The sequence below is a fragment of the Lutra lutra genome, chromosome 10, assembly GCF_902655055.1.
Source record: "Lutra lutra chromosome 10, mLutLut1.2, whole genome shotgun sequence".
NCBI classification, from domain to species: Eukaryota; Metazoa; Chordata; class Mammalia; order Carnivora; family Mustelidae; genus Lutra; species Lutra lutra.
The window spans coordinates 60,074,879-60,087,904 of NC_062287.1; the positions used below are offsets into that span (position 1 = coordinate 60,074,879).

The window sequence follows — 13,026 nt, forward strand, 5'->3', positions numbered from 1 at the left end:
AGGTGTGACTTGGTCCTTGGAAATTACAATCAAGTGATGTTTTTTCATTTTATTTCTGTGTAGATCTGTTGCCAGAGAGGAACTTCAAAATTTAAGCACACAGACAGAAACAGAAGAAAAACTGGAACTGCTTGAAATGTCAGCATAAGAGACTTTTGTTCTTTATGTAAGTGGCAAACCATAGTTCTTATGTATTTAATGATTTTTTTTTAAAACCTGCTTCAGTTATGAGCATCTGAGAGTGAAAGTTTTTTTTTTTTGGAATATACATATTTAGAGAGGATTTAATTTTTGCCATGTTCATTTTGCTACTCTGAATCAACCTAAAATGCCTGTACAAGGAGCTACTAGTGATTAAGAATTGTTTTGGAAAACAATATTTTCAGGACATGGTCACGAATTTGTTTGGTCTTCACACCATAGACTATAGGGTTGAGGAAAGGAGGGACTAACAAGTACAGGTTTGATAAGAGGATATGAACATATGGTGGTATGTGAGCACCAAACCTATGTGTGAAGAAGGAGAAGAAAGCAAGGAGGTAGAACTGTAAGAAGACACAGATGTGTGCGATGCAGGTATTAAAGGCCTTGAATCGTGCCTCCTTCTGGGGCAACTGAAACACAGTGATAAAGATTTGAATGTAAGACAAGGTGATGAAGATTATGTCAAACCCTAAGATACTGAAGGCAACAAAAAGACCATATATCTTGTTGATGTGGACATCTTCAATGGCCAGCTTCACGATGGCCATGTGTTCACAATAAGTGTGGGAGATCACTGTGGTTCGGTAGAGTTTAAGACGACATTTGATGAGCACCAGGCATGGTGCTACAAGAATACCAGCCCTGAGTGTCACCGCAACTGCAATGTGAATCAAGAGTTGTTGGGAGAAGATAGTGGTATGTCTCAGGGGGTCACAGATAGCCACATATCGATCTAGGGCCATTGCCATTAGGATGCCTGATTCAACTGCCTGGAATGAGTGAATAAACCACATTTGTAAAAGGCAGGCTTCAAAGGAAATCTCTGGCAAATGGAACCAGAAGATGCCTAACATTTTGGGAAGAATGCAGGTGCTAAGTGCAATGTCCGTGGCCCCCAGCATGGCCAAAAATATGTACATGGGCTTATGGAGGTTGTGCTCATATTTGATTATACCCAAAATTAGGGAATTCCCAATCACAGCAATGAAATACATGACACAGAATGGAATCCCAATCCAATGCTGCACTGACTCCAGCCCAGGAATGCCAGTGAGTGTCAGGACGGGGGGCATGAAGATGGAACCATTGGGTATGAGCATGATGATTTGGTCTGTAGAATCAAGTAGTGGTGTTGCTGTTTCATCTTCTATTCCTCATCAAGACTACGAGAATAAAAAATAAAGAGAAATTATTTAGCAAAGTATACTTTAGTTAAGTAAAGCATATTCTATCTTCTCCTTCCTTTATTTATCAAAATTAAAAATAAGACTACATGCTTTATTTTACCAAAGCATAATTTATTTAGATAAAGTATGGTAATCTCATTCCTTTACTTATTATTGAATTATAGGTGACATTGAACATTTTCTAAGCTTAAGGTACATGTTGATTTGATACATTCACATATTGCAATATGAGTGCCAATATAGTTTAGCTAACACTCTATCACATCACATAATTCTGTTTTCTTTTTTATAGTAGAAATATTTAAGATCTAGTCTCTTAGCAAGTTTGATGCTTTTGATATAATATTATTATTTATAGTTACCATCCTGTGCATTAGATCTCGGACTTATTTATCTACTAATAAAATATCTCCTGTGTTTCCCCACCCTTCAGCCCCTAGTACCCACAACTGTATCTTTTTTTATGAGTTTGGCTATTTGTTGTTATTGAAATGTAGTTGATAAAAGATAATACTTTAGTTTTAGATACACAACATAGTAATTCAACAAGTCTATACATATACTATGCTGTGCTCACCACTAATGTTGCTACTACATGTCATCATACAACCTATTACAAACCACTGACTATAGTCCCTATGCTGTACTTTTTAATCCATGTAATTTACTCATCCCATCATTGCAAACCTGTGTCTCCCATTCCCCTTCACCAAATTGGCCACCATCAAAATCCTGCCTCTCTAACAACCATCAGTTAATCAGTTAATTCTCTGTATTTGTGGATCTGTTTTTGCTTCTTATTTGTTTATGCATTTGCTTTGTTTTTTTTTTTTAATCCATATATGTGGAATCATACGGAATTCAGCTGTTTTAAGATTACACTTATATATGTGTTATCATACATTATTTGCCTTTGTCTCTTTGACTATTCTCACAGCATATGTACTTAAAGTTTATTACTATTGTCAGAAATAAGAGGATTTCCTTCTTTCTCATGTCTAAATAAATAATCTGACAAATATAAGTCAATACCACAATGTGATATCACCGGACTCCTGTTATAAGACCTATCATTAAGAAGTCAAGAGATAATAAGTCATGGGGGGATTTTATGAGAAGGGAACCATTGTGCTTAGTTGGTGGTAATGCAGCCACTATGGAAAGCAATATGAAGGATCAGTGAAAATTTTTAAAAAAGGGTCTACACATAACCTGGCAATTCCACTTCTGGATATATGTCCAAAGGACAGAAAAACAGAATATTGGAGAGACATATGCAATCTAGTGTTTATTGCAGCATTATTTACCAAGATATGGAAACAACAAGATATTGCAGCATTATTTCCAAGATACGGAAACAACCTTGAGATGTGCCCATCAGCATATGAATGGATAAAGAAGGTGTGCTATATATGTGCAATGGAATATTATCCATCTTGTTTTTTCCTTTAATGACTCCTTTCAAATTTTCTTTTTTTCATAAAGTCATTGTAAGAACAACCATCAGGTTCTGTGATTCTGCATGCCTTAATCATTTTCAATGACAAATATTAAATGGATCGGATGGTTTCTTTCTAGTCTGTGTCTAGTGGACCAAACAGATACTTTTTATCTTATGTTTATTCCTCATCACCTGTGCTTATTTTGTGACCTGAAAATTGGCATTGAGAAAAAAAAAGTTAATACAGAGAATACACATTTTAAGAACTGGACTCCAAGTGGGCTAACATAAAGCATCCACAACGCTGGTAGAAATGCAGCAACTCATAATCAGAAGACGAATTTGACCAGAATATTTTTCACTTTTGCACTCACCAGCTTGACTTCTCAGGACAGTGTCTTCATAGTCTAATTCCTCTCCAATAATTTCAGAATGTTTCCGACTTAATTTGTCAAAGTTTCTATTTTTTTTTCCCCTCAAACTCATCCATATATCATGCGAATTTTCTAATTTATTCTCTCTGAAGATAAGTCAATCCTGACTTTTCTTCGGCAGTCCCCATCAGATCTTGTTCTTACTATGCCCTGCCATTTTCACATCTTTTATATTTAATCTCAAGTGCCAATTTGTGTTCTCTGCTCTTCTCTCTCCCTATTAATAACCATCATTACCTCCCTAAGCCTGAAAAAGCATTGACTCTTAAATATTTTATATAACAGAGATTATCTATGAATTTAGATTATCTCTAACCATGTAAGTTTACCTAGAATGCAACTCAGGTCAACTGCAGATGCATTCCTTTTCTTCAAATGTATTCAACTCTAAAAGAGGCTTTCCTTTCTGAGACCCTTTGTTTCTGAATTCTTCTTTTTAGCAAATATACAGTGTGCCAAACTAGATCTTCCTCAAATCCTCCTCAAATAACATTACGATCCCAAAATCAGAAGTTTATATCCTAATGATTTCAATCAATACACAATAATTAAGGATTCACTATGTTCCAAGTATTTTTGAAGTAATTAGAGAATATGAATAATATATTTATTCCATATTTTTGAAGAATCTAAATTTTGCTGAGTGCCCAAAATTCAAAACTAATACCAACCATTTATTAAATATGTACCATATCATTCATCTTCATAAAATCTTCAGACATTTTATGGTATTTTATCTTATTAATCTATGATATTGATGTTATCCCTACATTATATTAATGAAAAACTAAGACTCTTTGTTGTAATAGGTGAATATACTTGGATCCAAATTCCATGGCACTTTGATGTAGAAAGAACAAAAAATAGTGTGTGTTATCTGAGATTTTATCATTATACTTTAGTAGGGATATGGAATATATAGCAGTGTTTAACTACATCCAGAAAGTTGTACAAAAACATACAGCAAGTTTTAATCAGTGTCTGTCTGTTTAAATTCTGATGGAAAAAACTCTCTGTATGCCTTCCTTATTTTTGTCAATTATAATACATACATTACATACATGTTTAAAATATGCTACATGTCTGATATAAAACCACATTTTCTTTTTTTTTTAAGATTTTATTTATTTATTTGACAGACAGAGATCACAGGTAGGCAGAGAGGCAGGCAGAGAGAGGAAGGGAAGCAGGCTCCCAAGACCACATTTTCAATGCCATATCATCCATATACTGGCTAACAGTCTCTGAAATTTGGCTCAAAAGTGTGTGCTACTGCCTATCAGGAATGTTCATTTGGGAGACTTAACAGGGTCACGTGGCTCAAAGTTGCCCTAGAGAATCCTTACAGAATAGTGTGCAAACTGAAGCTTGACAGCAGTATACATCATAAGTAATCAGAAGGAGAGCAAGAAAAGAGGAAGAAAGAAAACAAAGAGCAGGTTACACAGACCTGTACCCCTGGGGTTAAAAATATATTATATGTTTATAAAAAATAAAAAAAATTTAAAAAAAGAGTAGGTTAATAAAATAGAAAAGCATGCCTTCAACCAAACAGAAGAAAAAACACGTGAAAAAGGTAGTTACTTTTTTAAAAATTATTTTTATTAATATATAATGTATTATTTGCCCCATGGGTACAGGTCTGTGAATCATCAGGGTTACACATTTCACAGCACTCACCATAGCACATACCTCCCCAATGTCCACAACCCAACCACCCTATCCTTATCCCTCCACTCCCAAGCAACCCTCAGTTTGTTTTGTGAGTTTAAGTATGTTTTATGGTTTGTCTCCCTCCCAATCCCATCTTGTTTCATTTTCCTGATAGGTTTATATTCCAACTTCATAGGTCTATTTGATACTCTTCTAAAGAAGATTTTCTCCTTCTCAGTACAACTGGCATTTTTTAGTCAGACAAATTTTGTGTCCTGGGGCAATTCTCTATATTGTAGGAGACTTAGCAGCATCACTTACTCCTACCCATCAGATGGCAGTTGTTCTTTCTTGTCATGGAAATAAAAAATGTCTCAGGCATTGCCAAACATCACTTGCATGTGTGGGTAGGGATAGTCTTCAGTTAAATGAGAATCAACATTTTGTAGCTTTATTCAAAATAGACAGGATAAATCTGGCTAACACGGGGAATCATTCTTCTATGGGTCTTAGCCAGTTAAAAGAGATGGAAGGGCATTCCCGGAGGAAATACTTTGGACAAAATCAAAGAAGCAGGAAATGTACAGTGGGATTGCAAATCAACAAGTAATTTTCATAAATGAAATGTTACATAAGGAGAGATGATGGCTGTTGGGGCTAAGAAAAAGGGAAGAAAAACAAATGTAAGGTTTCAATTTTATAATAATAATTTCAAAATCTTAGATGGGATAATAAGGACTTTTTTTTTTTTTTGCCTCTAAAAATCCACTCTGCTAGCAGATTGATAAATGGCTTAAGAAGATGAGAGTTGGCATAGGGAGGTTAAGTTAGAAGGACACTTGTGATAGTCCTGATGGGATAGGATGAAGTAACCTGGCCACATCGGGAGATTAATAAGGGAGCAATATCTATGCTGCTTGTTGACTTGATGGAGCGGAAATCATGGGAGGTGAGACAAAGATCTTCTTGGCTGAATACGACACTGAATGACAAGGATAAGTTTGAAACAACTGTGTATACAGATACGCAAATTTTTATAAGAGGGAGAAGACATAACTTAAACCCTTGAAGTTCACGGGCCAGGAAAAAAAAAATCATGGGTGTCATATTCAGCATCAACCCTGAACCATTAATGTTCCTGATAATTCTTATTCTGACTCAAGCTGATTCCCAGAACCTAAACGAATTAAGGAATTTAGGTCTAAATCTATTCTCCCTACAATCTCAGGAAATCTTTCCCTGCGCAAAGTCTCTGGTATTCACCCTTTGATATTTGCCTCAAGCCCAGAGGGAGAGACTCTCAAAACAAAGTTTTTTATATGTTTATTCGCCTAGATCCTTCTCTAGCATCTTCCTTTTGTTAGGCCTACTTTAAAATCTATTACCCATTGTGTGAATAACTGATTCAGAAACATTCTGAACAGCAAACATGAAACAAAATATTCTTCATGTTTGAAAAATCAGCTACTATAAGACTCTGTTGCTTTTTTATCATCCTGCCATCTTCTTGGATCATAAAAGTGTGTTGTTCCTCCATTTTCCTACACTCAGTAGAGAATCTAAGGCTCAAAGACTTACCCGGAATCATCTGTGGTAACATATGTAGAAGCCACAGAGTGAAAGTCTTTTGGTGTTTCAGATAGTGAAGATGGCTGTCTTGTACTATAGGAGCCACCTGGGTGATTTTTTGCACCAGGCGCTGATGAGATTTAAATTAGCCTGGGGTAAGGTTGGCACAATATGGTTTGAAACCCAGGAGAATTTGTCTCATAGCAGATCTGCATCTAATAAAAACTCTCAAATCCTGGTGTCCTTGGGGACTAGGAGCCAAACTGACCATCCTTTCAAAAACTTCTAAGAAAAGACCATGTCCCAAGATAACACAGTCAATGACAATTTTATACAAAATAATGAGCCAATGAAGGGAATGAAAACATCTCAAATTATTCAGACTAATCAGTATAGACATGCTGACCAAGAACCAAATGGAATATTTCCATGTGGTATAGAAATTAAACTCTCTTACACTGTTGGTGGGAATGCAAACTGATTCAGCCACTCTGGAAAGCAGTATGGAGATTCCTCAAGATGTTAAAAATAGAGCTACCCTATGACCCAACAGTTGCACTACTGGGCATTTACCCCAAAGATACAGATGTAGTGAAATGAAGGGGCACCTGCCTTCCAATGTTCATAGCAACAATGTCCACAATAGCCAAACGGTGGAAGGAGCTGAGATGTCCTTATGAATAGATGAATGGATGAATAGCTGAATAGATGAATGAATGAAGATGTGGTTTATACAGACAATGGAATATAACTCAGCCATCAGAAAGGATGAAGACCTACCATTTGCATTGACATGGATAGAACCACAGGTATTATGCTAAGCAAAATAAGTCAATCAAAGAAATACAATTATCATATGGTTTCACTCATATGTGGAATATAAAAAGTAGTTCAGAGGATCATAAGGGAATGGAGGGGAAACTTAATGATAAGAAATCAGAAAGGGAGACAAACCATGAGACACTCTTAACTCTGAGAAACAAACTGAGGGTTGCTGAAGGGGAGGTGGGTGGGAGAATGGGGTAAATGGGTGCATTAAGGAGGACACATGATGTGATGAGCACTGGGTGTTATATGCAACTATGAATTATTGAACACTACATCTGAAACTAATGATGTATCATATGTTGGAAAATTGCATTTAAATAAAAGAAGAAATTGTCCTATTCATTTAGGGTTCTCATGAAATGATATTATGCCTTTTCAGATTTTAGTGCCAGTTACTTTATATATATCAACTTCCCACCTATGAATTATTTATGGTCAGTATTCATTTAGTTAACAAAAAAGGCAGAGGTTTATGATTTTAAGCTTTGGTATCAAGACGAAAGGAAAAGATTCTGAATCTGTGTGGTGTAAGAAAAAGTCTAACAAGAAGGCATTACACACATCTGCCTGAGAGACATGATGGACTTAGAGTTACATGGTTTTTGTCTTGTGTCATTGCATCTGGCATTATTTAGCAGACATGTTCTTTATGCATTGAAAGACTCTCTGACTCCCGTCTTGCCTTTAAACTGCCATAAAATTATCTTCATCCTAGAATATGGCTGCTTAGTGTGCTAAGTTACTTCACAGTGGCTTAGAGGAGTTGGCTGTTTCTCTTTCCAGCTCTGCACTCAGTGACATCACATGGTAGATTGAAATCAACCACAGCATAAATAGGTAAATCAGAAAACAATGTATATCACAATTCCAACCACCCAAAAGAGTAACACCAGATGAACTCAAAATAAAATAAAATATTTTCAGAGAAAACAGAAGAAATAGTTCTCAGATTATTAAGTAGGCTGAGGTGAGGTAAGCAGGTTCTGAAATTGATGCAATACTCTCTATGTAGAGAATTATAATAAACATATTGAATGACTCACAAGATACCTTTGGGAAATGAAATAAAGTTTTGAACCTCATAGAATCATAATGCTATTGAATATTAGAGACAAAATTATTCTTAGATACTGTTTAGTTAAAACCTGTGAGAACTAAAGGGGAATACAATTTTTTTTAGAAACAAAGTGACTCCTTATTTGGTGACAGATACAATTCCTTAGAAATCCTATGTTAATAGAAATAATTACTTAGGAGTAATGTAATAGGAGGTACAGAGTGCAAATTTTCAGAAGTGGCTTTTCATTCTACATGTGTCCTAGAAAAAACCAGAAACAAAAATTTGATTTTTATTATTTTTAAAGATTTTGTTTATTTATTTGAGAATGAGAGAGAGAGAGAGAGAGAGAGAGAGAGAAAGCATGAGATGGGAGAGGATCAGAGGGAGAAGCAGACTCCCTGCTCATCAGGGAGGCCGATGCAGGATATATCCCAGGATCATGACCTAAGCCAAAGGCAGCTGCTTAACCAACTGAGCCACCCAGGTGCCCAAAAGTTTATTTTTAATATAGCAGTGTTAGAAATGAAGATGAATAGCTTTTACTGCAATAGTTGATAAAATTTATCAAGAGAGAAAATACAGTCTAAATGAATTATGGGGAATATAAAATAGCAGGACCTGGCCATGCCTATACTATTTGTGGAATTGTGATTTAAAATAGGAGTCTTTACCATATAGTGGAGAAGATCTTGTGGCCAGAGTCCTGACTGCCAGGTGCAAGAGTAGACTCAGATATATATGTGCAATGACATTCCAATCACTAAAAATAAAAGGAAGTTCTGATATGCTACAACATAGCTGAACTTGAAAACTTTATGGCATGTGAAAGAAACCAGATATAAAAGGTCATGTATTATATGATACACTTTCTTGAAATGTCCAGACTAGTGAAATCCAGACTAGTGAAAGTCAGTAAGTATGTGAGTTTCCATAAACTGGGGACAGAATGAGTGGCTAGTGCCTGATGATGGAATGGGGTTTCTTTATGGGATCACAAAAATGGTATGGAATTAGAGAAGAGACAGTAACCCAAATTTTTTGAATATACTAAAAACCAGTGTCTTATACATGTCAAAGGATGAATTTACAACAGTCATTGGACACTTTCCTACCAAGAAGAAGAAGGGTGGAGAAGGGCCAATGTTGCAAATTACTCTGCCCAAATTGAACATTTAGATAAGAACTTACAAAAAACCACAAGGGCCAATGCATTATTGCTCCTTAGTCTGGAAGATAACACCAAGAGTGAAAGTCAACTCCACACCTGATGTGTCAAAACATTAGGTTTTATTATGCTTCTGAAATCACTCTTGAGGAATAAAGCCCTTGAAAATGTTAATTCAATATATTTTTATCAGATTTTAAACACACGAAGAAAAAATTAACACAAATCAGAAAATGATCAAAGGAAACAATAAAGTAATTCAACAAAAGGATATACAAGTGGAAAAGCAGCATTTATTGCACTCTTTATTAATGCTAATTATAAAGAGAATGGTATTTTACTCAGCAGACTGTCAAAACTTAAAAAGCTCAATCATGGGCGCCTGGGTGGCTCAGTGGTTAAAGCCTCTGCCTTCGGCTCAGGTCATGATCTCAGGGTCCTGGGATCAAGTCCCGCATCGGGCTCTCTGCTCAGCGGGGAGCCTGCCTCCTCCTCCTGTCTCTCTCTGCCTGCCTCTCTGCCTACTTGTGATCTGTCTGTCAAAAAAAAAAAAAAAAAAAAAAAAAAGCTCAATCATAACCAGTGTTTCAGGATTCAGACATTTAAGTGCTATGAGTCATAGTTATAACTGATGTTATCTCTTTTGAAAGATCATTTTGAGGTTTCTATAAATCATTAAAGTTACCATTTACAAAATATATTTTTCTTTTTTCAGGCAATTTCCCAGTCAAGAATATATTCTATAATTGTCCTGGCCCATGTATGGGAGGATGAAGAATCCTGATTATCCTCTTGTCCTTGCAAGGACCTATTTGTTTTCCCTTTTTTCCTCATCAGGTCTCAGATTGGAGCTGGTGCTGATAATTTGAAGGCCACGATAATGGGACAGTCTGGATTCTGGAATGGATACGCCATATTGACAATTGATGCTGGTTGAAATAATTTCCAGTTTCACATTGCGCTTCCCCATTGGTTTCCTATTCCCATTAATTTTAGGATCACCATTAGGTCTAGCAATTGTTAGATATATTTCAAACTTTTCCAGATAAGCTTGGAATTAGAGTGGACCACCCTATGCTGGCCTGCTATCTTTGTATATCCAACTAGCTAACAACAGTTTTTACAGATGAATTCTTGAGATCGATGTGATGATAGAAAAAGTCAGACTCTCAGCCCCACTTAAGCAGAATGTTATCCCCCAGGGGGAAAAAAATGAATTCCATTCTTCTACTTTGGGCTAAATTATAGAAAATTGACACAATTATGATTATTACTGTTATTATCATTATTATTATTATTAGATTTTGAATGTCATTAAATATTTTGGTGCAAAGTTGTTTTCTCTCTTGTTATCCAAATACCTACTTAATAATTTTGAATTGTCTCTTCCCACAAAGCCTAGGCTATGTATTTGTTCCTTTTCATAGAAGGTTGTTGAACCCTGGCTAAAACATTAAGAAATTACTTCTGACGATATCTCAGTATTATTTCTAAAGAAACTATGTTATCTAAAAACAACAGCCCTCTTGATAATCCACTATGATAATGTCACATATTATTCATATAATAAAAATTGACATTGAAAATATTTTTCAGAAGATTTCCCAAGATATCCCCTAGATTTACAAATAGTCATCCTCAGCAGTCATTGATAATGTGGTGAGCCCGAATCCATTAAACAAGAGAGAGTATCACCCATTTATACAACATACAGTCTATTTTATAGATGCGTTGATTTTAATGTCATAAATCAAATTATGGACATATGCACACGTATGTATATTTTCCATCATCATTAGTATATGACCTATGAGTTGGAGTTTTCAGGAACAGTCCACTAGTCTTAAGCTCTGAAGTCATTAATCTTAGTTAAAATACTCCATTTCTTCATTAACTTAATAGCCTTGCCTGATTAAAAAGCATGATATCTTATATCCACTGAGAAGATACACCCTCACATTCCTGATACACACACACACACACACACACACACAAAGACATTTACACATGCACACAAAAAAACATGTGTTTACCTTATGGAGAAAGCCTCTGATGACACATAATAGTGCTCAGAATAAAATTCAACATCTTTGCAGAGTGTCCATGGCCATTCCTTTTTTTTTTTTTTAATTTAACTTGGAGTATAGCTGACATACATGTTACATTATTTCCAGGGGTACAGAATAGTGATTCAACAACTCTAAACACTATAGTGTGCTAACAGCAACTGTAGCTACCATTTGTCACCATACAAAGCTAATAGAATACCCTTTACTCTGTTCCCTATGCTGTACTGTGTCTTATTCATCCTGCTCCCCTTTACCCGATTTGCCCTCCATGGCCATACTTGATGTCCATAGTATCCATGTCTCCCCAAATTATATCTTAGATTGGAAAAAAAAAATCTGTGCTCTTATATTAAGCACATTCTCTAGTTCAGGTCACCTCTATCATCTACCTGGCATATCGTGCTCTTCCTTACTGAGCCAATCATTCATTATTCCTCAGGAACCATGCTTATTAATAAAACAAAACAAAAAAAAAAAAAAAAAAAAAAAAACAAAAAATAAAAGAAACAAAGAACATAACTCTCCTGCCTGTGGCTGTCAGTTGGATTTCAATGTTTCCTTACCTTGCACTCAGTGCATACCCCTACAACTTCTTGTTCCCTTCCCTTTCTCTTTGTTTCTCTCTTCTTCCCTCCCAGAAATACAAGGAAACAAATCCATGAAACTTATGCCATGTGTCCAGTTTACCACTCTGCCTCTATTCCCTCATATAATATTTAATATATTGTGCTTTAAAAATGCTTGAATAAGTAATAAAGATATAACTGGTGTAGTTGGCAGAAAAAGTGTGGATATGTGAAATGGAGCACTTGATTTCTTATGATTTTTGCATCTGGAAACTCCTGAATGACTCTGGAGATACACCAGAATTTTTATATTATTATCTCATCACATCTATAAATGTTTGGATTTTGTTTATACATTTGCTTGTTTGTTTTGACACAATATGCTTAAAACACACCTTTTTTCTTTTTTTAAAGAGAACTAAAACATTCAAGACCTACCAACACCTTGTTTTTATTGAGTACATGGACACTCTAGAACAATGGGTTTGGGTGCATTTAATTCAGTAATAGATGTATATTTGTGAATCTTTCTGGAGAAGAATCCATAGAAAAGGAAGCTGAATTAGGGACTAAAAAATAGAAGATAAAATCAAACATAATCTCTTCACTATCTTGTTCTTTGTGTTTCTTCCTATCATTATGCAGTAGCATCCAGAAACCCACTGAGTGATTGTTACCACAGAGTATGATGATGTGAAAACAATCTAAAATGCAGGCAAATTTCACAAGAAAATTAAATAGAAAACTATGCCACCTCAATTAATGTTGTTTTTGAAATATTTTATGTAGTTTTGGGATATTATTCCTATTACATGAAGTGGAAGGCTTCAGGTGTTAATTACGGTGCATT

At 35.5% G+C, this 13,026-nt stretch overlaps 1 protein-coding gene across 1 annotated transcript; it reads right to left on the reverse strand.

The window, feature by feature from the left end:
• Positions 1–347: 347 nt before the first annotated feature.
• On the reverse strand, positions 348–1,304 carry LOC125079749 (olfactory receptor 52A5-like). The gene has a single exon (XM_047693517.1). The coding sequence runs from the start codon at positions 1,302–1,304 to the stop codon at positions 348–350; it is 957 nt and encodes a 318-aa protein (XP_047549473.1).
• Positions 1,305–13,026: the final 11,722 nt, after the last annotated feature.